At 44.6% G+C, this 26,244-nt stretch overlaps 1 protein-coding gene across 2 annotated transcripts; it reads left to right on the top strand.

Annotated features, from left to right (window-relative positions):
• On the top strand, positions 1 to 24,607 carry KPNB1 (karyopherin subunit beta 1). 2 transcript variants are annotated; one of them, XM_088536290.1, is made up of 22 exons: positions 2 to 80; positions 362 to 420; positions 3,529 to 3,711; positions 5,881 to 6,081; positions 7,853 to 8,005; positions 9,004 to 9,063; positions 9,388 to 9,477; positions 9,601 to 9,711; positions 12,023 to 12,124; positions 13,167 to 13,391; positions 13,923 to 14,114; positions 15,494 to 15,624; positions 16,764 to 16,911; positions 17,237 to 17,308; positions 19,540 to 19,684; positions 21,313 to 21,395; positions 21,991 to 22,098; positions 22,361 to 22,504; positions 22,599 to 22,704; positions 23,060 to 23,174; positions 23,820 to 23,981; positions 24,492 to 24,607. In XM_088536290.1, coding segments are annotated over exons 1-22 (2,631 nt in total). In that variant the 5' UTR covers positions 2 to 40; the 3' UTR covers positions 24,493 to 24,607. The 2 variants fall into 2 exon arrangements, with proteins under 2 accessions (XP_088392415.1, XP_088392416.1); XM_088536289.1 differs by lacking the exon at positions 24,492 to 24,607 and having other exon boundaries at positions 1 to 80; positions 23,820 to 23,985.
• Positions 24,608 to 26,244: the final 1,637 nt, after the last annotated feature.

Here is a 26,244-nt window from a genome sequence, read left to right as displayed (position 1 = left end):
CCCCCTCCCCGGTTCGCGCCGGTGCCGCCACGCCGCCGCCATGGAGCTCATCACCATCCTGGAGAAGACGGTGTCGCCGGGTAGGGCGCGGGCCGGGCGCGGCGGGGCTGCCCGTTAGGCCCGGCCGGGGCGGAGGCCGCCGGGAGCGGGAAGGGGGGGGCGGGGAAGGGAGGGAGGGAGGCGGCGCGGCCGCCGCTTCCCCCGGGGCGGGTTGGGCCGCGGCCCTAACGGCCCCGCCGGGGCGGGGAGGCGGGGGGGGGCGATGGCGGCGCGGGGCGGGAGAGGCCGCGCCGCCGCCTCGGGAAGCGGGGCCCGGTGTCCGCGGGAGCTGACCGAGGCTTCCCCGCTCCTTTCCCCGCAGACCGCTCCGAGCTGGAGGCGGCGCAGAAGTTCCTGGAGCAGGCGGCCATCGAGAACCTGGTGAGGAGCGCGCGGGGTCGCGCCGGGCCCGCGCACCGGGCGGCCGCACCGGGGCTCCCCTCCCCCCACCGCCCCGCCCGGCCAGGCCGAACCGCCATAAATGGCGCAACCTACCCCGCTCGCGCCCAGCCGGGGCGGCGCCTGGCCAATGGCGGCGCGCCCGCCGCCGCCGTCGGCCAATGGCGGCGCGGCGCCGGCTGAAGGCGGGGGCGGTTGGGGAGCGGTGCGCGGAGGGTGGCGCGTTCGGTTGCGCCGCGCTGCGTGTCCCCGCGCGGCGGCGGCGGGAGCGGCCGCGGGGCCATGTGGGGACGGGGGGGGCGGGGGGCGCCTTGGTGGCCGCTGCCCCCTCCCCAAGACCCCAAATCCCCCCTTTTCCTCCCGCACTTTTTTCCTCCCCCCGCCTCTTTCCCCGTTTTCAAAATTCCCTTTTTCCACCTTTTTTTTTTTTTCCCCTCTTTTTCTCTCCACGAGGTCCCTCCCATCCCTTTTCCCGTCTCTCCATGTCTCATTCCCAGCCCTTCCTGCCTGCATGCTGGGAAGTGGCTTCTGGGCCCCGGGGCTGTGGGAGGGGGTCAGCAGGGGTGACAATTTCAGTGATTTTTCCAGGAATTAATAGAGGGAAACTTTATTATTATTTATTTATTTATAGTAGAGGAAATGCTCTATTGCACCATAATCCATGTTTATGGAGATCCCCTCATCTTCCTGTTTTACTTTATTTTCCTCTAAAAGCCGTCTTTTAACGCAGGCCTTTAAGCTTGGAATGGTGCAGGGAAGTTTAGCTCCCCGTTGGAGCATTTTTTAAAATTAAACTTCATACTTTTTGCTAAGTCAAGTTGTGTTGTTGCAACTGCTTCAAGGCCCGTGGAGGGGACAGGTTTGTTGCCCTTGAGCAAATCCCGGTTTGTTTTAACGGGCGCCCAACTCGTGTCCCTCCGGGATGGCACTGTCACCCGCTCATCATTATGGTTCCGAGCAAAAGTCACTCTTCCTTTCGGAGCGTTTGTGTCCTCCTCTGCGTGTTCGTGTCCCTGTGCGGTCTGTGTTGTTGTTGCCCGGGTTTGAGCTGGGAAACATCCCTGGGAATCCCGGGTGACCTATAGGGTCCTGCTTGGTTCCAGCTTCGTGTGTGGTTCTTGGTGCTAAATTACAGATCCTCTAAAAATCTGAAGAGTTTTAGGATTGGATTCCTGCTCCTTGAAAGCATTTCAAGCGTTTAAGATGGCTGGGGAATGAGCCCGTTGCTTAAACTTTCCTGTGTAGCTGCTTTTTTTGGCAGCAACTGGAGCTGGAGGTCAGGGCGGCCAGCAGAGGAGGTGGCACCTGCGCTGGGAACGCAGGGGGTGACATTGGTGGCCTGGCCTGGACACGGACGAGGGGCCGTGCGGGTTATTCCAGGGCTGGGGGTGTTGGACTTGGCGGGAGAGCCCTAGAAAGCCGAGAAGGAGAGGAAGGATGTGGGGGTCCCCATTGCCCGTTCCCTTGCAAAAGGCACGGGGGTAGGAAGAGCTCCCGCTGGGAGGAAGCGGGAAGAAAGCGTGGAAGTGCAATGGGAAGAGCTGGGAGCTTTGGGATTGGGTCAGAGGTTCAAAACAAGCTCCCGGTTCACCAGAGGAGAAGCATCCAAATACACCCACTCCTTCTCCTCTATTGTATCCAATTTACACCCTTTCCTAAATTTTTTTTCATTGGCGTTTTTGCAAGCTGAGAGGTCGTGTGTAGCCGCATTTGGTGTGAGTCTTCATGTGTGGTTCTAACTTGTACCAGGAAAGATTCGCAAAGTTCCTTAAAGACATTTTTATTTTTTTAATTCCCAGCTTATGAGAGAGAAATCCAGGGGCATTCCTCAGCTTTGGAATTCCAGTTAGATTTTCTTCTCAAAGGTGGCAGTGAAACTTTACTCTTGCCCGATTAACTTTCATGGATGGTTCCCCCTTTTTGGATTTATAAAACTCGGTGTCTCGAGTGCAGGCGTTCTCGATGGATGAGAAGTGTTTTCTATTATTATGGTCTATCTGCAGGGTTTTTTGTCTAGAGCTTTAACATCTGGGGATATTTCTGACAGGACAACTAGACAACTACATTGTTTCCACATTCTGCATCATTGAAAATGTGATGCCCAAGATTCTGGGCATGCTCTGTTTGTGTTGGACTTCTAGAAGTCAAGCTAGTTTTAAAAATGACATTTTTATTTTTGTGTCACCAAATCTTTGTGTCTCAAGTTCTCTTATACAGGCTTTTAGATTTGGTTACGTGCAATTAAATATTAAGTGAAATGTTTTCTGAAAAGCTATGCTATTCCTTGCCTGTTTGGTGCAAAATGGTTTTGAAAATAGTACTATTTCTGCTATTTATTAGGAAGTTGTTTGTCTTTTAAATAGGCAAGATGCTTCACGTAGTGAGTTAAATGGCAAAGCTTTGCATTGGAATCTTAGCTGTATCTCGTGTGCAGCAGAGGTCTATGAAGTGTGAAGCTCCCACGTTTAAGTAACCCTTAAGTTCAGAGTTGCTTCTCATTGGATGCCACCAAAGATGTGGTGCAGGTCAGTTGCCCTTGGTGAGGGTGATCTTCATGTGTGTGAACGTATCCTTGCTTGCAAGGAAGCATAGAGTAAACAAAAAGAGTTTCACAAATCTCTTCTAATGTATTAGGGGAGCAGCTCATCTCACACTCTGAAAATTCCTGTATTAAATTATAGTTTGGATGTTTGCCTTGATGCAAGGAAATTGGTGGAGTTATTCTTTACCATGCTTGATATCCATCCAGAAAATACAAAACTTTGCATAAGACCAGAGTGGTTTATTTAAAGGAATACTTGGAGTAGGCAGGAGCATCAAAGGTAACAGTCTCTCAAGTAAGCTGAAAAAAATCCACCAAAGTCAAGGTCTATTTACGTTACTTTCCAGCACTCCTAATTAGCAGCTTAACGTACATAATCTTGGGATAGAACCACAGCACAGTGCATGGCAGAGGTTTGCCTGACACCGGAGGCACCTCGATGAGCAGCCACCTCATCTGATGGATAAACCCAGGGTTTTTCCCTCATTAGTTGGGGCAAATTAACGGGGATTTTTGTGTGGATGAGCAGCTCTGTCCTCTGCCCGCAGCCGACCTTCCTGGTGGAACTGTCCAGAGTGCTGGCGAACCCGGGGAACAGCCAAGTGGCCCGCGTGGCGGCCGGCCTGCAGATCAAGAACTCCCTGACGTCCAAGGACCCCGATATCAAGGCCCAGTACCAGCAGCGCTGGCTCGCCATCGACGCCAACGCCCGCAGAGAGGTCAAGAATTATGTAAGTTCTCCATCTTCGCATCCTTTCCTCTTTTTTTTTTTTTTTTTTTGCCTTTTTTCCCCTTTCATAGAATGCTTAGGGTTGGAAGGGACCTCTAGGGGTCATCTAGTCCAACCCCCTGCACACGCAGGGTCACCTAGAGCACGTGGCACAGGACTGTGTCCAAGCGGGTTTTGAAGATCTCCAGAGAAGGAGACTCCACAACCTCTCTGGGCAGCCTGTTCCAGTGCTCTGTCACCTTCACTGTTAAGAAATTTTTCCTTAAGTTCCTATGGAATTTTTGGTGTTTCAGTTTCCGGCCATTTCCTCTAGTCCTATCAGTGGCCACCACTGAAAAGAGACCATCCCCGTCCTCTGCACTCCCTCCCTTGAGGTACTTCTAGACACTGCTCAGGTCCCCTCTCGGCCTTCTCTTCTCCAGCTGAACAGGCCCAGCTCCCTCAGTCTCTCCTCAAAGGGCAGATGTTCCAGGCCCCTGATCATCCTTGATCATCCCCTGATCACCCTTTGGGGGTGATGAGTAACAGTCTTACGCTGCCTTTTCTACCTGGGAAGTTTTCCATTTGCTGGCTGCCATGAAAACATCTGTATGTGCTTTGATGCTCTGTTGCTTATGGCATGTTTAATTTCTAGAAGTATTAGGTTAAAAAGACAAGCAAATATTTTGGTACTGCTTTGATATTGTTGTATGTAAGTACTTTTGCAAAGCAATCCTCAAGTAGTTGCCTGTGATTCTGCAATTTATGGGGACAGCTTCCTCACTAGGTGATTGTGGCTGGATTGATGCTTGTTTTTTATTCTTATACTCCAGCAGCTTCTTCTACTGTTTTACAAATTGTCACTAATGAGACGTATTGTGCGTGTAGACAACACAGGCCATAGAAAAACTGAGAGCTAGTAGAATGCAGTCATAAATATACACGTTACAGGTATGAAATATGGTATTTTAAAAGTTTGTACAGTATGGAATTTCCTGAGGACTCTTGTGTTCTTCTCTAATTAGTGTCACTTGCAGTGACAATAGCAGCCGAGTGTTTTTGACTCAACAAAAGCTGTACTTCAAGTGTCATGTAATTAATAGAGGTTGATTATGAGCTTTTTATGTAATGTTTTTGTCTTAACAGATGTTTCTGAGTCTGTGTAGAGTGAAGTGTCATTGGGCAGTGCAGCATGATACAACTTTAGTCTTTTATTTACATTGGCTGAGACTGCAGTAGGTGCAGGGTGACTCTGCCTCTGTTGGGACTGGGAGCTGTCACCCTGCTGTATGTTACAGCCACCCAGGCCAGTTTATTGCTGTCCTGGTGTCAAGTGAAAGCCAAGCCCTATTTGTCTTGTCGAGCTGCTATGTGGGTGCTTTTACCTAATTCCTGCTGATTGGCTTTTTCCTAACTTGGAGGATTGTGACTATTTCCATAGTTCTGTTGAGAAAGCTAAGTCCCTGAGTGCATGCTGATGCAGGAGGAGTTAGTGGGGTCTCAGTTCCCTTGTTCCCAGCTGCTGTGCTGGATGCCTGGGAGAAGCCCCAGAGCCCGGCCCTTCCCAAGGCAAGGCTGGGAAGAGAGTTGGGGCCAATTTGAGAGGGGCTAAAGAGCATTCCAGGACTGTATAATTAAGGAAGTGCCTAGACAGTTAAGGTGCATTTCAGAATTTCCAGTTATATACGCCCCTCTCCTGCTTTTAAGAAAGTTATTGAGGTATACAAAACTTGTTCTTCTGATTGGAATTGGAATACATTAAAAAAAAAACACCTGTTCAATGCCATCGAGATTACCTTGTTATAAACAGTCTAGCATTATTTTAGATTGTAAACCACCATTTGTTTAGTTTCTGTAACTTAGCTTTAGAATACAAGCAGGAAAGAATTGTTCAGTGAGTCATCACCGTGCATTATGATATCCAGCATTGTGTATGGGATTTAAATCTGTGTAATCACACAACGGGGTCTCACTTCCTCAAACGGGCAGCCGTGGGCAAGGCCACTTCAAACACCATTTGCCTGTGGCCAGTTGCTTCCAGAGTGAGAGAGCCATCCAAACCAGGCGCCTTCCTGGCAGCAGGGATACACTGGAAATAGCTTTTATCCAGTGAAAATCCAGGTGTGAGGCAGGCGCCTATCCCTCTGGGCTTGGTGATATCAAATAATGATGTGGGAATCTCTCGCCGCAGGTTTTGCAGACGCTGGGGACGGAAACCTACAGGCCCAGCTCGGCCTCGCAGTGCGTGGCCGGCATCGCGTGCGCCGAGATTCCCATGAACCAGTGGCCTGAGCTCATTCCCCAGCTCGTGGCTAACGTTACGAATCAACACAGCACCGAGCACATGAAAGAGTCGACGTTAGAGGCCATTGGCTACATCTGCCAGGATATTGTAAGTATTTTTTGAAGTGTGCTCTGCTGCCGTAACCTCTCTGGTGCCTTTTTCATACTTTCATTTTTTACACCTCTTTGTTTAACAGATTAATGTTCTCTGTAGTTGTGTAGTACGTGTCCTGTCTTGGTGCCAACAGAAGAGCCTGATGTGTTAGTAAATATGCAAGAATAGTACCTGAAAGAAATGACCTGCTTTCATGACACAAATCCAGGTCATCTTATGTGAAGTGCAGGCTTGCTGCGCTCAGTGTGTGCATCCCTCTGGTCGTGTGGTGAGGGATGCTGTTACAAAACCTTCATGCCAGATATGTGAAATGCTTAAAGGTAGCTGGCCAGTTCTTAATTCTTTTGGGTGTTGGAGAAACCTGACAATTACCTTAATGTCTCCTTATCTTTAATATGAAAATTTTTGATACACAGGCAAGAATATTTTCTGACACGGGCAAGAATATTTTACTGTTTGAGGCACCTTCTACAGAAGTTTCCACGTTTTTATTGCTGTAGTTTGTTATCTCATGATGTGTTGCATCAAGCAGCTAATCCAAACTGCTACCCAAAACCCTGTGTATTGTCTGACTTGCCACTGAAAAACAAAAATAGATCCCTGCTTTTTTGCTGCTAGTTAATGCATTAGAAAGTGCATGCTTCATATTGCATGTTGAATGTCAACATAGTGAACTACAAAGGTGAATCTTATCTATGGTGCCTCCTGCCAGGCTGCAGCAGCTCTGTCTCACTCCTTAATCTGTCTATTTGCATCTGTGTTGGATTCTGAGCATATTCTACCAGTGTGCTTGCAGATGCTCAAAAGAGAAGGGCCCTGGGGGTTGTCCCTGTTGCAGGAATAAGGCTGGAATATTGTAATCAGTTTGGGAATGTTCCATTGTAGATGGAGAGTTCTGAAGAATGTAACGGCTGTAGAAAGGACCATTGGAGAAAGGGAAAAGTCAGTGAGGGAAACCCCATAGGATAAAATGAGGAGCAATAACAGATGCATCCATGAGGGCAGGTAGTGAAAGAAACAAAAAGGCATAAGAAAAGACCAATGCAAATCGGATATATTTGGGATACACATTCAGCAATTGGGGTATTTTTAGATAAGATTCTTAATATTTTGGTTTGTGTCAGTTGCGTTGGGATGCTGTGTAGTTTGGACCACTGTGGCTGGGTAAGTTTTGCTGTAATGTTAATATAGTTACTTGGGACTCTTGTGGTCTTAAATTTACCCCCCAAATTAATCTTTAGTTCATGTTAAAAGTTTTAACCCTTAAATCTGGAAAGATTAACAGCGAGGTGTCCTTCCTTCTGGTCCATGCAAAGCCGTCTTGCCCTGTGCCCAAAGGCAGTCACCTGTAACCAGTGAAAGGATTAATGACAACTGCTGGTGTAGGCCTCTCTACTCAGAATATAGCAGAATGGAGAAAAAAAAAAAAAAAAGCCACTGTTTTTAACATGCTAATTGAATGAAGTCACGTAGGGTGAAGCTTCCTGACCTATTTGAGACAGTGGAGTTTACTGAGCATTTATGACTTAAACCTGTGGGATATGTGTGCTCTGTTCAGTCTTTGCTTTCCTGGCTCAGAAGCCATAAAGATGTCAGGGTGTACAAATTCCTTGGACATCCTGGTGCTCAGAGTGAACACAATACTTCTTGGCTTTAAATGTCTTAATTTCTGTCTGGAGGCTTCAGCATCAAGCTTCGAGAATGCCGCGAAATAAGGAAAACCAGTCGTTCATCTGGCAAATAACTTTATCAATGCTTTGTTTAGGACCCAGAACAGCTTCAGGACAAATCCAATGAGATCCTGACAGCCATTATCCAGGGAATGAGAAAGGAAGAGCCCAGCAACAATGTGAAGCTAGCAGCTACTAATGCACTCCTGAACTCTTTGGAATTCACCAAAGCAAACTTTGACAAAGAGGTGAGGGGAAAACCATAACAGGGCTTGGCATAAAATGCAGGGATTGAATCCATGGTCTATGATGAGAAATCATGCACCACGCTGAGTTTTGATGGATAACTCCATTGCAACTGAGACTTGGATTCATTTCTCCCAATCGGGTCTGTCATTACTGTAATGCAGGGCCACTATGGAAATCTTCAGAAATTCATCAATGGAAAGGAAGTATCGTGAATTTGGGGGGATAAATATGAGCTGACCTTAGTGTAGTCTATTAGAGACCCTGCTTCCTGATCAAACTCTGCTCTATAATGCTGCTAGAGTACGAGCTTGGATCAGCACTTCCTTTCAAGTGACATGGCAGCAATCCAGATTTAACTTTGCCTCTGAAATTTGTTGGGGGAGGAAGACTGGTAAGAGCCCTCAGAACAGGGGCCTCTGATTTATTTCTTTTCTTTTGGGTTAAGCAAATCTTCTAGGTCCTTAGCAAGCAGAGTACAGGGAAGATAACAGTAGAATTAATATTGAACTTTAGCAAGCTCTGAAGCTCTTTTAATGAATCTTTCTAGTGTAGTGTCTAGCTGCTGTTGATTTGGATTAATTAGAGTCTTTCAAAATTTGAGGTGTGAGGTGTATTTCTACTGACTTCAATATTGTAAATAACTTAAGTAATTTTCTTGAGTTATGCAAGTTTTGAGGTTTCTTGAAGGAATTGCTGAAACAGTCCAGGACACAATGGGGTTTTGTTTCCCTTTTTTTTGAGAAAGGTGGTCACCTTACTAACTTTCTTTTTTTGAAAGCCTGCTAAATGTCTTTTAAAATTTGTTTGGCATTCCCACTGAGGAAAGCAATTACTTATAATATTTCAGAGAACAGCATACTGTACGATTCCTTCTTCTTTAGGTGCAGTATGAGTGGTTGTAGTAGTCTAGACTCAAAATATATCATCCCTGGGAAGGCTTGCAGAGATTGTGATGCTTTTGCAATACAATTCTAATATTATTTTATTTCTTCTTCAGTCTGAAAGGCACTTTATTATGCAAGTAGTCTGTGAAGCAACACAGTGTCCGGATACAAGGGTGAGTGGAAAACATAATATCCTGATTGTCATTGCCCCCTTCTGTGGGAAGCTGTCTAGAAGCTTTAGCCTCATAATTCAACAATTAAAAAAAAAAAAACAAAAAACAAAAACTGCTGTGTAAAGTAAGTAGCATTCTATAAAATGTCGGCTACATCTGAGGATTCTCAGACATGCTAAATTAGAAAAACTAGTAGGGCCTTATGGTGAAAGACCTTATGTGCCAAAAGGCAGGGTTATTAGCCTGTATTAGACTAGAACTAGGCTTGTTTTTCAAGGCAGTCAGGGAAGTGTCACATCTTCACTCCATTTCTTACTCTTACAGGTACGAGTGGCTGCCTTACAGAATTTGGTGAAGATTATGTCCCTTTATTATCAATATATGGAGACCTATATGGGTCCTGCTCTTTTTGCTGTGAGTACTCAAGTTTTTCACCTATAGTTGTTTGACCTCTGCCTGCATGCCTTAACCTGGAGGGGAAAATGCTTGTAGCAACAATTTTTTTTTTAATGTTTCTTCTTTTCTGTGTTCCTAAAGATCACTATTGAAGCAATGAAAAGTGACATAGATGAGGTGGCTCTACAGGGAATAGAATTCTGGTCAAACGTCTGTGATGAGGAGATGGACCTGGCCATAGAGGCGTCTGAGGTGAGTGTGCGAGGGATGGCTGCAAAGTGCTGAATCATAGAATGCTCAAGGTTGGAAGGGACCTCTAGAGATCATCTAGTCCAACCCCTGCACACGCAGGGTCACCTAGAGCACGTGGCACAGGGCTGCATCCAAGCGGGTTTTGAAGATCTCCAGAGAAAGAGACTCCACAACCTCTCTGGGCAGCCTGTTCCAGTGCTCTGTCACCCTCACTGTTAAGAAATTTTTCCTTAAGTTCCTGGGGAACTTCTGGTGCTTCAGTTTGTGGCCATTACCTCTAGACCTATCAGTGGTCACCACTGAAAAGAGGCCAGCACCATCCTCCTCACGGCCTCCCTTGAGGTACTTCTAGACACTGCTCAGGTCCCCTCTCAGCGTTCTCTTTTCCAGGCTGAACAGGCCCAGCTCCCTCAGCCTCTCCTCATAGGGCAGATGTTCCAGGCCCCTGATCATCCTTGTAGCCCTGCGCTGGACTCTCCAGCAGCTCCACATCCCTCTTGTCCTGTGGGGCCCAGAACTGGACACAATACTCCAGATGTGGCCTCACCAGGGCTGAGCAGAGGGGCAGGATCACCTCCCTCAACCTGCTGGAGACGCTGCTCTTAATGCACCCCAGGATCCATTGCCCTTCTTGGCCAACGAGGGCACCCTGCTGCCTCATGGTCACCTTGTCACCCACCAGGACACTCAGGTCCCTCTGCAGAGCTGCTCTCCAGCAGGTCGGTCCCCAGCCTGTACTGGTGTCTGGGGTTATTCCTCCCCACGTGCAGAACGTTGCACTTGGCCTTGTTGAATTGCATGAGGTTTTTAACCGCCCAGTTGTCCAGTCTGTCCATGCTCATGGGAATGTGGGAATAGCATGGCTGAAAGGGCTCTAGAGGTTGTCCCATCCTTGGAAAGGTGTGAGAGCCCCTCGGAGGGCAGCGCTGGCCCGTGATGCCACATCGTGCACCACGCTGACATGGTGATGTCTGCTCTGGAAGCTGAGAGCTGAGGCTGCGCGAAGCCCCCGGGACCTCCTGGCTGCGGTTGTGACGGGCACTGCAGACACCAGCACCGTGTCCTGGCACTCAGCTCAGTTCTTAGCTACTACTTGGGTCCTAACAGTCTTATTCAAGACTCAATTATAGTTAATTTATTCTTCTGCTTAAGGTAAATATGAAGCTGCTTTGGTTAAGGTTGCACAGAGGTCTTCATTTCTAACTCCCTTTAACCCCTTGCATTGTATTTTAGGCTCCATCTGTTTCCTACTGTAAACTTGTTTAGTAAAACTTGAATAAAAACTGTTTTCCTTACTGGATTAGGATAAATTGGCCTTTTAAAGGAGCAAGATGACTTTAATGCTAAACTACCTGTCTGGAAATTGAAACTATTTAAGATAAAGACTCGACAGTTTGAGAATACACTGACGTACAAGTGCCCTTGTTCTGAAAAGGGTCCATAGAGCTCCCTGGCTTCTTACCATTCAAAACTCAAGCCATGCTGTGCCTATAAGGTTAACCTAAATGCACTTTAAACACGTACATTATACACAGTGTAGTATGAGAATTTTTTTTCGTATCGTGAAGGCTTTAGAGTAGTTGTTGCTCCATTAAGGAGGCATCTTGAGTTAGTGAAATAACCACAGTGAAGGGAGGGCATTTCCCTCAGGTACCTGCTTGCTTTGAGGCATAGCAGGCTTCATATGTTACACTGATATGTGATATTTCTGTGATCTGTTATTATAGACACAAGCAACTTAGGAGTAACCTGGTGCTTAAAAAGATTGACCCTGTCCTATATAATATTTATGTGATAAAGATAAAATTATTGGCTAAAATAAGAGTAATGATTACAGTGCATGGACTGGAGATGATTTTGGGGTATTGTTCTGCATGCAGGTGTTGTTTGCATAAATTAGTTGATCAATAATAGCCTAAACTTTGAAGGGCTCTAGATGAATCATTTCCATCTTTAAAAGTAGCTAAATATATTTTTGTGTTGATTGCTCAAAATAGCAAGGATGAAAGGACAAGTAAGCAAATGGCTTTAGCTTATATACTGAAGATCTCTTGCTTTTGCTCCTGGGGGTCCCTTTTACTTATACAACTTCAAACTGAAAACATTTGATTGCACTGTGGGAGGAGGACCTCGACACGTGTGGAGTGGCAAATTGCCCTGTTGCTTCAAATATTTAACTAGGGTTGGCTTGGGGTGCCCTTCAGATTGGGGAAAGAAGGTATGCAGGAGGGAACTTGTATCTACAGGAGTTTATAGTTCAGATCTGATGCCAATGTAGCCACTGAGGATCACTCTAACTTCTTCTGTCTAGGCAGCAGAGCAAGGAAGGCCTCCAGAGCACACGAGCAAGTTTTACGCTAAGGGAGCGCTGCAGTACCTGGTCCCCATTCTCACACAGACGCTAACAAAACAGGTGAGTTGCAAATTTCTGGATGCACGTCAAAAAATACATGTGTAACCTAAGCTGCACAGGTGACTTCTCCATACGTTGAGCCTACAGGATCCCTTAGGCTCCTTGGGATGGTTAGTAGCAGTGCTCTTGTTCCGAGCCCTGCTGTGGCAGCCCTGGGACTGTGTCTGGCAGGACCGTGAGGCTCTGCCTGTGGATCTGAGGCTCTGGGGCTGCCTGGAGTATCGTTTTTCTGCTCCATTTTGCCAGCACATGTTTGTATTCATGATACTTGTAGAGGCTTTGGAATTCTGTATGTTCCCATTCTTGGAATTTTTAAGCTTTACATGCCCAGGTTTACTTAGTGCCTCCTGAGCATTTCCTGGGGTCTTGTTTGGACTCTGTTTCAGAGTCTAATCAAAATTAATGAAATGACTTGCTACAGCAGGTCTAATTATAAAATAAAGCTGTTAATTAAGCCGTGCAGGATGGAATTCACTGGTCTTGCTGTGGTGAACTGGGAAAATTCTTGGTGTGTTCTTAGTGAATCCAGTGACATGTTTCCCTGTTTGTATTGCTGTCTATTTGAACATGGAGGGTTAAATTGTGAGAGGTTTTAAAGTGATCATTAAAATGGAAGGATAAAACAGATGAGGGAATCGCAGGTACACATCTTCAAAGGAATTTAAGTGGCTGAATTAATAATTGTGGGGAAGAAGCTCTAGTTGCAGTGTGTGACCTGCTGTAAGGCAACGGCATGGATCAAAGAAACCTAAAATCTCATCTAGATGTTAGAGAAGTGGTTTGGAAGGTATATGTGGATAGTGTGGATATGTCAGGAAAGAGCTCACAGCCTTAAACCGGGATGGGAGGATGCAGGTGGTGCAATTCGGGTTGCTTCTCTGCCGGAGAGGTAGATGGTACTTCGTAAATCTGAATTAATATTCTAAATATTACACCGTGTAATAATGCAGTGCTACCTGCTGCAGATCCAGTAAAACACCACTGCCTGTGACTGGTAAAGGATGTTCTCCCAGACTGACCAGGGATGTTTTTCTCCTCCTAGGATGAAAATGACGATGATGACGACTGGAACCCATGTAAAGCAGCAGGAGTTTGCCTCATGCTCCTGGCAACCTGCTGCGAAGATGACATTGTTCCTCATGTGCTGCCCTTTATTAAAGAACACATTAAAAATCCAGATTGGCGGTACAGAGATGCAGCTGTAATGGCTTTTGGGTGCATTTTGGAAGGACCAGAGCCCAACCAGCTCAAACCACTAGTCATACAGGTAAGGCTCAGTGTGCTTTCTTGGAGGCTGTTAAAAACTTCCTGGTTTACTTGAGGGATGTCCTGGGCATACTTGAGCATAAGCATCTTTGTATGTGGTTGACTTTACACATTGTTCTTAGTCTGAGGAAAAGCAAAAGGATTCCTTTCTTATCATTATGGTTTAGACAGATGTAGGAAGCAGGGGCTTGGGTCCTGGGAGCTACTGTGATGAATTACATTGACTTGCTGAAATAGGTGTAGATTTTACGGGCTGTGAGCACATAGTTGAGCTGCACTCACAAGAATGTACAGGCTTGCAGAATACCTGGCTCCACATGCTTCAACTCTCAGGTCTTATCCACTGTTAAGTAACCTGATGAATCTTCAGATGTTGGCACAATGGTTTGAATAGACCTATATGATGTTTTTTTTTTTCCCTTTTTGTTTATTAAAATTGCTAGCTCGCAGAGAAGACATTAACAATCAAAGAGTGGCAACTTCATGTATTAAATATAACCCTGCGTTTCTGCTGGTTACCGTTATGTTCTAGGCTATGCCAACTCTAATAGAACTAATGAAGGACCCCAGTGTCGTGGTCCGAGACACGACCGCGTGGACGGTGGGCAGGATCTGCGAGATGCTCCCCGAAGCTGCCATCAATGACATTTACCTCGCCCCCCTGCTGCAGTGTCTGATCGAGGGCCTGAGCGCCGAGCCCAGGGTGGCCTCCAACGTGTGCTGGGTAAGCAGGTCCTGTGCTCTTTGACGTGCAGAAGATGCACCCCATACAGGGGAACACAACTCACAAAGAAGGCTCCGTGTTTAAATGTTCTTAAATGGGTTTCGGAGACAGCTCATGACTTTCTCTTCCAGCACAGCTAGCTGTAAGATAGCTCTAGTTTTTGTGGATGTGGTAAGGAGAAAAATGCTAATATTAACAGGGTGTAGAAGTTATTTTCAGTTTGAAAATGCTGTGGAAATGCTATGGGAACTGTCCTTTAAAAAGAAGCTTTTGCCCCAGCTGTGCTGGAATTTAACTTTTCTTGGAGGCAACTGGATTGCTTTTACGTTTTGAGGGACACAGGATACTTTGTCTCCTGTTTTCCATTAGCAAAGCCCCCTTCTTGCCTGGGCTCAGGACTATTTGGAGGAGCAGGAGATATTTTGCTCCCTTAAAGAGCTTTGATTTGCATTCCTGGAGTCCCCTTGGTTAACTCCCTGAGTTCAGTAGTATCTTCTTGTTCACCAAGCAACATGTCTGAAGAGGATGAATCCCTTTTACTGCCTTTTAAGAATTACTCAGTGAGAATTTGGCTAGAGATGAGTATTTGCGTGTCAAAGAAGTTGTAGGAACTACAGAATTCACTTGTTTTTTTAGTATTCCAGAAATCTGAAGACTTCTAGTGAGTGCAGAAGCTTCAATCCGTTGACGAAAGTTCGTGCATCTGTAGCTTTTTGTCCCCTGAAGATAATGAATAATATATATATTTTTAGATTGAAGTGAAAATCGGGAGGCTTTCATCTTTTTTGTTTAATCCACCTGTCTTTCAGAGCAATTAAAATTGCTCTGTGGCTGGGAATTGGAGCAGTCCACAGCCTTGTCTAATGAGGATTTGAAGTTGTGATGATAATGCCAGATAGTAGGTAGAACCTGCTAAAGCCCTGTGCAGTTGAGGCAGTTGGCTTTTATGCAGTTAGGTTCTTGACAACTACCAGTTGCTGAGACTACTAATCCGATGCAGAAATTTGTCTGCAGACATTTGTCTGCAGGCGGTTTAACCACCTTGCATGTTAATGCTGTATTTGAAGTCTTAAATTTTTTTTGCCACTGTTATGCAAAGCTTCAGCGCACTAAGTAAATAGCTGTTTATGGAGAGAGTAGTTGATCCTGCACCTGTGGTTTGTTGTTTTCTTAAGAATAGAAATACCTTATTTGAGCTCCAAATATAGGGGAAGTCTGGTTTCTAATGAGCTGTAAGGAATGGCATGTCTTTTCACCACCAACCAACCATTTCCCATTTGCAAACTGAATGCTAGTTCACTAATCTTGAGATGATTAAGAGACCAAATGTCTCTGATCTTGGTGGTAACCTCACTAGAAATGGTTGTTCTGTATTTCAGGCCTTCTCTAGTCTTGCTGAAGCTGCCTATGAAGCTGCCGATGTAGCTGATGATCAGGAAGAGCCCGCAACCTACTGCTTATCCTCCTCATTTGAGCTTATAGTTCAGAAACTTCTGGAGACCACAGACAGGTAACATTAAACAAGTTGGTTTAAGAAGCCCTACAAATATATTTTTATTATTTCAGGCTGCTGATTCTCCTCTGCAGCTTAAATCTGACTGGTGTTTCATCAGAATTGGGCTTTTGGGCATTGTTTGGAATACAGAATGATGAGTCCCCTGGAGGAAAGCTGTTCACACAGAATAACTTTTTGGTGTTTTGTCCGTGCTGGTTTTTAGTCAGCCTGGGGTTTTCTGCAAACGTGTATCTATTTTGAAGCTTTGCTGTGTGGTATCAGGCTGCACAGACCTCCGTATAATATTTACGATTCTCTTCAAAGTTGCTAGAGGGCCGTTGAATAATCAGGACTGCAGCAAGGCGTAATTGGAAATCTGTGTATCATATGGTTCCTTTTACTGTGACTCTCCTATGGAGTAGTTTTGCTGCAGTCTTACTATGTTTACATTAGCAACAGGTACTCCCAGAAGACATGAGGGCCTGTCCTTTCCTCAACTAAACTGAAATACAAATTGACAAGAAAAAAAAATCTCAGTTCTGCAGATTCAGAACTAAGGGTGATGTTGAATTCATAATCTCTTCAAGGTCACATAAGGAGTTTTGACAGCTCAGGGTTCAGTTCTTGGCTGAGTTGAGTCTTTAGTCGAAGCCTTCAGCTACAGGACTTTTTAAATGGTGTTGCTGTCGAAACAGTTCCAAGTCTGAACCATCTTCCTGTCAGCTTGACTAGAAGTGTGGTGACTAGCACAAGGCAAGGACACCAGTCCCCTCTGTATAGATCTTGGCTATCTATATTTCAGATTTAACATTCTCACTGATGTCTCAGAGGGATGTGGCAGAATGGTATAAGCTGCTCACCTCTTGATCACTCCTTCCAGGTTAGGGTTATAGCACACTGGGATATGTGAGTTTGAAGCCTTCTTCTGCTCCCATCCTTGCTATCTGTGACCGAAAATTCTGGAAATCATTCTTAATAAATGAAAAAGGTCCCAAAAGTGACTTCAATTTTTTCCTTTGAAGTCTGTAATAGAGGAGTACAAATGGTTCCGCTTGTCACAACACTACAATTTAGCAGTTTTTGATTTACTAAAAAGAGCTGTTTCTAAGCAAACTTGAGCATTGAGAGCTGAAAATAAATTCCTTCTGTGATAGGCCTGATGGACACCAGAATAATTTGAGGAGTTCTGCATATGAAGCTTTGATGGAAATAGTGAAAAACAGTGCCAAGGACTGTTACCCTGCTGTCCAGAAGACAACTTTGGTCATTATGGAACGACTCCAGCAAGTGCTGCAGATGGAGGTAGGTAAACCTGAGTTACATCCCCATCATGCTGCCATATTCGAGGTTTAAAGGAAGTAATAGATTCAAATGTTGCTCTTGTGCTGTGGCTTCATCTATAGAAAAAGGACTTTTGTTGCAGACCTGTTGTTATAGCCTAATGTATTTTTATTTATGCTACATAGGTAAATATGTAGCATAGGTAAATATATTAATTTTTATTTTAAAAGATCAAAAATGTATTTAAATTTGCTTTTCTGATGCTCATAGCACTGTTAACATTTGCTAGGTTTGCATGAATAATGATCAAGTGTTTTTATGTTTGATTTTTTTTTTTCTTTTTCAGTCTCATATCCAGAGCACTTCAGACAGAATCCAGTTCAATGATCTTCAGTCTCTACTTTGTGCTACTCTACAGGTAAGTTCCTGTTCTTTATTTTGTGGTTATGGAAAAGAGACGGTTTAGGGAATTTTCCGCACCTCAGAGAATGTGGACTTGGTTCTGGCGTTGAAATCCGAGTGATGAGTTTGGATCTTGTGTCCAAGTTGATGTGTGGGAGGTGACAAGGTTTGAAAGGCTTCAGCTGTTCCCATAGAGTACACCTTACCAAGCCGAGTAACTTAGTGTGACTCGTCAAGACAGTCAATCTGAAAGTGCAGACTTGTTACGTTGGCTGGAGATTGAACAATCTTGGTTGGCACAAGCTAAAAAAACTCTGTAATAGCTTTAATTTGTTTATCTGCCTCTTGTGGTTGGTGTTCTTATTTAAAATGGCACTAATTAAAATGCACCGAGTGTCCTTGAAATTAAACATCTGCTAATGAACAGCCCATGTGACTTGAAGCCCTTGCTCATTGTAGTTTCTTGCCTGCTTTTACAAAATCCCCTGGAAACAGCCACTTTTTTTCCAAACTACTCAAGGAACTTACCAGGCAGTCTTTCTTAAATCACATTTGATATTGAAGCTTTCTTGTTAATATTGCAGGGGGGAGGAAAAAAAAAAAAGTGATGCTACCTTGTTGTTATGCTTGGCTTATTAAAGTTGCAGGGCACTAGTTTAAAAATGATAATAGATATAAATTCAACACTAACACACTGTGCAGGTTGTTGGCAGAGGATTTTTTCCTCTGCGGGTGTAGCAGGCTACCCTGTAATCTGAAACAAGCAGAATTACTGAATGTCTGTCTCTACTCTGATCCGTCCCTTCTGTTTTGTTACCTGTTTGCTGGAGTTCATCACTCTTTTTCATCTCTGTTAGCCTAGGAAACAGAACCTTTTCTTCAGCGGTGGGTAGCAACCTGTTTCTATTGGCAATTAGTTTAGCTTTCTATCTTCCAAACGAGCTTAGAAGGTCTCCTGGGCATTAGTCCTTCTCGTTTAAAAGCCAGTAGTGTTAACTGATACTTGTATTCTCTGCAATTTTTAGGGTAAGTTTTCAAATAATGATTGGATAGAAATAATATCTTTTATGCTGGGTTTTAATGGAGAGGCTTCAGTATCTAGGATCTCTTTTTGGCACAATGTGATCACTGATCCCTTTCAGGTCATCTATTTGCACTTGTGGGAAGTGAAGAGCAAGTAGCACAGATGGAATGAAATTGCTGGTTTGAATTTGCAAATATACCATGCTTCACCAGCACAAAATTGGGACCATAATAGTATTAAGTATCTGCTGTAGTTACTATAAATACTTAACTGAAAAATTAGCAGAGGGATTTCTCAATGTTTGGTAGTCAAATATATTTTGTCGCATCGTTTTTTTTCCACTTGAAAATACCCTTAGACGTACGACAGGAGGGGAAAAAAACAGTAATGCTTAAAAGGGTGAGAAAATCAAGACCTATTATTTAATCAGTCAAAGTCAATCGCTTTGAAATGACTCGGTTTAAAGAATCAGACTTGAAATAATTATTTTCCCCTTCAGGTTAAGGGATCTGTCTTTCTCTTTTCATAGGAAATGCAAATTGGTTTTAAATAAGGATACATCAAAGCTGTGTTCTGTGCTCCACATGCTAAGAGGCTGTCAGAATTGTATAGGGTGAACAGAGCATATATTAAGCTTAGATGTTTGCCTCGGGTGCTCCCTTGGCCCTGCTGCTGAACGTGGTTCCTGCGTGACACGGGACACGCGTGTGCTCCTTGGGGACACGCGTGTGCTCCCCAGTGGGTTCAGTTTGTACATGAGGCTGCTCTCTGGCTATCAGAATTGCTTTTCAAACACCTCGGTGCTAGATGCGTTTGTGTGAACTTCTAAAATGTAATTTCATGGTGTAGAAGCAAAGCTTTCATGCGATCTATAATTGACAATAAGCGATTGCCTCCGCATTGTTACAGTACAAAATGGGCTTTGTTATAGGGCCAGATTTGGGCTGGCTACAAATGGAATGCCCAGAGAACAGCCTATGCAGCAGGAAAGGTAAATTCTGCTTGTTCTGTAGCTGGAAAATTGAGTGTAGCTAAAATGAACAGGACTTTGCACTCACACTGACAAAGCATATATTTGCAGCAGTGAGTTCAAAGCAGTTATCTTCCCTTTTAGCAGCCTGGGGTGGTCACGAGCATTCAGAGCCGACGTAGAACACGTAAAGGAAGAATTCAGCTTGGCGTGTACGGAGCTGATTGCAGCCTCTTTTCCTTTTCCCCCCTAGAACGTTCTCCGGAAAGTCCAGCACCAGGACGCGCTGCAGATCTCGGACGTGGTGATGGCCTCTCTGCTGCGGATGTTCCAGAGCACGGCGGGCTCGGGGGGCGTGCAGGAGGATGCCTTGATGGCAGTCAGCACCCTGGTAGAAGGTCAGTGTTTCAGTGCACGATGTGCTGCCTGCCTGGGGAACACAGCTGGTTTGCTCCACTCTTTCCAATATATGAAAAAAGGGGAAAAAAATAGTCCTTGGTTTAGCTTGAGGTGTAGTTGTGACCACACTGAAGCCCTGAGTCCAGCTGATGGTGTCTGACTGTTGAATGAGTGAACGACTTGTTTTCTGCTTGTTTCTGTATTTGCTGCAGTGCAAATTCTGTCAGAAAATAACTAGCGCAGCCTCGTACAGTGCTGAGCACAACGGGAGCCTCCTCATGCTGTCGACGTACAGATTTAATATTATCTTAATGATTCATACTTGATGCTGCCTGTGACCCATTTCCGTTTTGTAGAGTTTTGTCAATGGTTAATTAATATTCATTGTTCTTGCTCGAAAGGAATCAGTGGCAGAGATCAGCATTAGAATGAGGTAGAATTTGTGAAGCAGAATAAAATCTGGGTTGTGACATTCCAGGCAGTTTGAGCTTCATGATTCCCGTTTGGAGCGTGCTGGCTGCGGGGTGATGTCGAGCTCTAGGAATGCACTGTGCTGTCAAATGCCACGTACGTGAATGCCAAAGTTAAGGTGCTGTTGAAAGGCTATATGGTGCAATCTCCTTGCCTAACATCCCTCCTGCCCTGGAGCCTGCTTTCTTCTAGTGAAAAGCATGCTGGAATTGGAAGCAGGTCTGGAGAGATCGGTTTATAAGGAGATTTGCAAGATTTTCCCTTCCTCTGAGGCTGTTGGCCTAACCAGCTTGTTCAGGATCTGTTCTCTAGGTTGCTGAGACTCATTTCTAGCAGAGATGCATGCACGACAACCTGGGAGTGCAACAGAGTTAGTTTTTGTCTTTTTTCCTTGTCAGAAGGGGCTGCTCCAGATTCAGATGTTTTGCAGAACAGGTTTGTGGCTTGGGCAGACACCCTTCATCCACCTTATGACTGTGCTTGAAAATGTTTAGTGGGATTGAGGTACCTGCAAAGTGAATGAGAGCTGAGTAGGATCATTGCAAGGTTAACTAGCAAGTCAAAAGGAAAACATAATTTTGATTCAAAGGCCTTTCCACTTTGGCTAGATAAGTTTGCGTGCATGATCATTAGTGATTTAAATGAGTGGGGGAAGATAAGAGTGGCAAGGAAGAGTAGCCACATAATGTAAAGGGGATATTCTACTCTATTAAATTTTGATTAAATATAAGCATCCTAATAGTGCCCTGCTTGAACTGTGTTGAAGTGATGAGGTTGAGGAGCTGTTTCCAAAAGGAAGGCTTGAAAAGCAGCATGGAAAAAAATAAAAATAAAGAAATTCCAACCTGTGTGAAGCGATGCAGTGGTGCTGCCGTTCCCGAGAGCTAGATGCCAAGGAAGCTCTCACCAGGCGTTCGGAGCATGGAATGGGGGGGATTTTTCACTTCAAAGGCCTGCAGGGAATTGAGCTCTCCTGAATTTTGTTTTAGTCCCTTTTGTGTAAAATCTAGTGGCGAGTCCATCTGCTGCGTTTGTGTGGAACGTGCAGGTACCGGCTTTGGGTGCAATGCGATGGTGTTTTCTGTTTTTGTAAAACTTGAGGAAAAAGTGCTGTAGGCTGGAAGTCCTCTCTCTAACCAGAGTGTTCTGTGCACAGTCCTAGGTGGGGAATTTCTGAAGTACATGGATGCCTTCAAACCGTTCCTGGGCATTGGACTGAAGAACTACGCTGAGTACCAGGTAGAGGTCAAATCGGGCAGCCCTTTGTGTTCCAAATCTCTAGGCTCTCCTCTGCTCCCAGGTGCTGAGCTCAGCAGCTGGGCATCTAAAATGCCACAGCTTTTGGTGACAAAAACATTTTTTTTTCCTCATTACTGTTAGCATGCACAAATTCAGACTCCCATATATTTAATTCAGCAGGAGGGCCTTTATTGACTTGACAGCTGTGTTCTCACAGTAGCTGCGTGTTGCTTGGCCATGGTGAGGACAGAGTTGCCACTGGCTGTGGGTTTCCATTAGCATCAGGTCGTCCTCGCTGTGGGACTGGTATCAAGAGCACCTGGCTGCTGCAGTTGGTAGCAGTTGTTCAGACCAAGTACCTGTCACTTTGGCATCTGGAACTCTGACTTTTCCTGTGGCATAAACTCATCCAGATCTTTTTTTACAACTTCTACCTGAAATGGTTAACAAAGCATGAGCTCGTCGGCTGTTTCGTGGCGGCCGCTGCTCGGTGGTTTCAATGGCTACAGCCTCTCACCACTTAGTGCTCTAATAAGCTAAAGCTTCCACATAGGATGTGGAGGATTAACTCATGGGCTGGGTGTCCTATTTGCAGGTTTGTCTGGCTGCAGTGGGCCTGGTTGGCGACTTATGTAGAGCCCTGCAATCCAACATCTTGCCTTTCTGCGATGAGGTTATGCAGCTGCTCCTGGAGAACTTGGGGGTGAGTGTTTACCTTCTCATTAGCCAGTTAGTAACAGTTGGCTTGCATCCTGAGAAGAAAGTGGGAGGTGGGAGAAGCAGAAGTGCTAGGCATGCTCTGAAGATCTCATGTTTGACAACTCGGCTGCTTACCATTTGAATCGAATCCAAAATTATTGGGAATGAGGGTTGAAACTTCAAGTAAATGTCCTAATTTATTAAAAAATTTATTAAAAAGCGGGAGGAAGTGCAGCTGAACTTAATGATGCTGAAATCTCTTCCAGAATGAAAACGTTCATAGGTCTGTGAAGCCTCAGATTCTTTCGGTGTTTGGCGATATTGCCCTTGCCATTGGAGGAGAGTTTAAAAAATACCTAGATGTTGTATTGAACACCCTGCAGCAGGCCTCCCAAGCCCAGGTCGATAAGGTGAGCCGCGCCGCGTGGTCCTGGTGTTGCCCCTGCAAACCAGTGCGATTCCTCGGGGCCGTTGCTACAGAACAGTCTCCTGCTGCCTTTCCAGTCCGACTACGACATGGTGGATTACCTGAACGAGCTGAGGGAAGGCTGCCTGGAGGCTTACACTGGCATCGTGCAAGGGCTGAAGGGAGACCAAGAAAATGTGCATCGTGAGTATTGTGTCCTACTGGGTGCTCCCCGTGCTTGGATTGATGAATGGAAGTAGGAAAAACTGTGCCTTAACAAGCTGTTTCCTGGGAGTTGTCTCATTCATAAGAATATCCTTGCAAACTCCTCATTGCGTGGGAGTAAATACTTTAACTGCCATGAGTAGGGGATGGGTTTAGAACAATTCACTCTGGTTTCTCTTGCCTCTGTTGGCAGTTTTTCCCTTCCTAACTTGGAGGGCTCTTATGGGATTGAATCCTCTCTCTCAGGGAGGATACTGGAAGCCCTTCTAAAAGAGCAGATGATTAAATGTGAGCTGTTTTTTTCGCTCTACTATAATAAAGTTGTTTCTTTCAGCGGATGTGATGTTGGTGCAGCCCAGAGTAGAATTTATTCTGTCTTTCATTGACCACATTGCTGGAGATGAGGATCACACAGATGGAGTGGTGGCATGTGCTGCTGGACTGATAGGGTAAGCACCCTAAACAAAGTTAAAATTAGCAGCAGTCATCAGCTAGAAGACTGTACCTCTTTCTACAATAGCCTTAATATTCCATTTGCAGTTGTCTGACTGTCTGAAGTGTTTAACATCAGTTCTGGATTTCAGAATTCAGAATCTGTTTCTGGATTTCATCAGTCCAGAGTTAGACACTTAAACCAAAGTGTAAAGTGCAAGTGAAGGACAGTTCTCTGGTTAACAAAGGTGAGGTCCATTAGCTGACAGAAAACCTGTAGGTACAAGTGAAAGCTGTGTGCATGCTGTAGAAAATCCAGATACTGGATTTTTCAAAGATGACCTGACCAGAAAAGAAGCAGCACCTAAAACCTCAGTTCCTTGGGTATGGGTGAACTCAGGTCTGGTTTTGTTTGTTTATTAATCTTTTATTGAATTTAGGGAGAAACGGTCTTTGGATGGGAGATTACATGTCTCCAGTTAGTCACAATTTGAGGAAAACTGTTCAGCTCTCCCGCTGCTGAAATTAGTGACCATATGCAGCATTTTGAAAAGGACATTAGTTGTGAGTCAGATTTCTTTTTGCTAGCAAGAGCTGATCAAACTGGTACTGGCACATGTGTTTGTGGCACTCAGCCTCAAAAGCCTCTCTTTCTTCTCCAGGGATTTGTGTACAGCGTTTGGAAAAGATGTACTGAAATTAGTAGAAGCTAGACCCATGATACATGAACTTCTAACTGAAGGAAGAAGATCCAAAACGAACAAAACAAAAACCCTCGCGACCTGGGCGACTAAAGAACTGAGAAAACTGAAGAATCAAGCTTGGTAAGAGGTTCCACCTGCTCCTGTTTCATGTTACTCAGTTGTATCTCTTTCAGGCTTCAGAGTTTTTCTCCAAAACTTTCTTATATAGAAGGTGTGCTTTTTAAATTTATTTTTCTTTAAGCAAGTCCTGCTTGCAATCCTGTATATCACAACAAACACAAGCATTGAGAAGCACAGTGAACTCCTTGCCTTTCCCAAGAGGAGATAACAGCTTTGGAAGCTTCCTGCAGCCTAGGATGGTGCTGAGCTGCTCCAAGTGCAGTAGTACCCAGGTCTTTACCTGGGCATGCCAGTGCCTTTTGGAAGGAGCAGATTATGGAAAGCAGGCACGGTAGCATATCTGCCTTTGGGGAGGTTAAGCCTGTTCCAGCTTTGTCACCTTAGGTGGAAAATTCCCCTATCCCTATTATTTCTCCTTTAGTCTTGTGAAGTTGTGTGGTTTTTGTTCATTTCCTGAACCTGGATTTTTGTGGGTTGTTTTTTTTTTTGATTGACCGTTTTTGCTTGCAGATCTGCTACCATTGGGATGACACCTGAGACCCCCACTGGAAATCTCCAATCTTTTGAAAAAACCCGGAAGTGAGGAGTGTGCACGGATGCTGAATGTTTGGGAATGAGAGGATGAGTGAGTGAGGCTTGAAACACACCACATTGAAAATCCCGCCGCCGCAGCAGCAGCTGTTAGGGAAGCTGAGCACCGACTTGCGTAGGAAACCTGGCCCAGGCCGGCTTTGGGAAGAGGGAAACGACCCATTCCCGTCAAAGCAATGAGCAATCTCTGCTTCCGACAGACTAGGACTAGCTTTTCCGTCTCGGTCCGCGCAGGATGGAGCGGCCGCTTTGGGAGAGAGGAAAGTGGGTTCAGTGCTCGTGGCCTGAGGTCTGGCGAGAGATGGAGTCCGGCTCCCCCGGCCGCCTCCGTAGCCTTTGCCACGCGATGCTGCCAGTGCTTGGGATAACAGGAGCGTGAAGGATTTTCAGTCTAGGAGTGAGTGTGTGTGAATGAGGCGGTATCCACATTCTCAACTTCAAGTCATTGCAGTTTATCTTTTCCCAAAAAAAAAAAGAAAAAAAAAAAAAGGGTTAGCTGTTGCATTTCATAAACGAACCGAAGTTCAGTCTACTGATGCAGCATAAGAGATGTAAAAAAAAAAAAAAAGAAAAAAAAAGAGGAAAAAAAAAGAAAAAAGGAAAGTCGCTCTTTAGGGCTTTTTTTATTTTAGGGAAACACTGACGAATGTTCAGAGCTCCCGTTCTGAGTGACGCTTTTCATGATCTTGTTTCATCAAAGCGCCTTTCCTTCCTTAATATTGTTCAACTGTGAATGTAGAAATGGGGGAAAAAAAAAACTCTTGCGTTAGAGGGAATAGAAATAAATTGTCAAACGATTTCAGGCTTAAAATATATATATATACATATATATATATATATATAAGCATAAGTGCTCTGAATTGGCAGTGAGAACGCAAAGGGAAAGATCTCTCCTGACTTGTACTGTAGCAGCCTGAACACCCACAAAAATTGTGCCAAAGAGTTGAAAAACAAAATAAAACTTCAGGTAATATTTTGGATTGCAAAATGAGGAAAAATTCAATGTTCAAACAAAAATCTGATAAAATGCCATTTGGAAACTGCTTGGCCTTTTGTGCTCTTTATTTGATCAAATTTAATGTGGTATTGGTCTCTTGCTGCACTTCAAAAACAAAAAAAAAAGGAAAAAAAGAAATTTATATAAAATATATATATACTGACTTGAGCTTACACAAGACGGCACTTGTAAAAGGTTATATTTTTCCACTGCAGTTGAAGATTAATAAAATGGTGTCAAACATTCCCCAATAATTCCTTTTTGTATTCTTGGTCTTTCCAGTAAAAGGGGAACCCATTGACAATTTTTTTTTTCTTTTTATAGAGTAGTAACAGTCTGATGGGCAACTCCAAACTGAATTGGCTGTTTACTGCTTCCCTAATCATGCAGCTCTGCTATCACATGAAGGATCAGAATCTCTTGGTTCCTCTTGAATGAGACTTTTTTTTTTTTTTTTCTTTTGAGGAATAGTCCCTTGCTTAACCTAGATTGTCAGCAATAAGCCAAGAAAAAGGGAGAAGGTGCAGGGTTTGAGACAGGTTTTTGTTTTTCACTTTTATTAATGCAGCTGTTGCTACTACCAGCATTTGAATCTGCAGTTTAACATGGGCATTTTTAAGAGCTGTTAGTGGGAGGGAGAGTAGGAAACCTTAGCCAGGGTTTTGTTGAGTTTTG

This window comes from Tinamus guttatus, unplaced genomic scaffold, assembly GCF_059628265.1.
Source record: "Tinamus guttatus ecotype Peru unplaced genomic scaffold, ASM5962826v1 Tinamus_guttatus_pri_ptg000655l, whole genome shotgun sequence".
NCBI classification, from domain to species: domain Eukaryota; kingdom Metazoa; phylum Chordata; class Aves; order Tinamiformes; family Tinamidae; genus Tinamus; species Tinamus guttatus.
Note: the sequence above shows the minus strand (reverse complement) of the source record. Positions and strands in the feature narration are given on the sequence as shown.

Bases quoted from the DNA above. Each gene is read 5' to 3' on its own strand.
- KPNB1 (XM_088536289.1), top strand. From the start codon at position 41: ATGGAGCTCATCACCATCCTGGAGAAGACGGTGTCGCCGG. The intron at 6,082-7,852 runs GTAAGTATTTTT...TGCTTTGTTTAG, and splicing joins GCTACATCTGCCAGGATATT to GACCCAGAACAGCTTCAGGA. The intron at 13,392-13,922 runs GTAAGGCTCAGT...GTTATGTTCTAG, and splicing joins TCAAACCACTAGTCATACAG to GCTATGCCAACTCTAATAGA.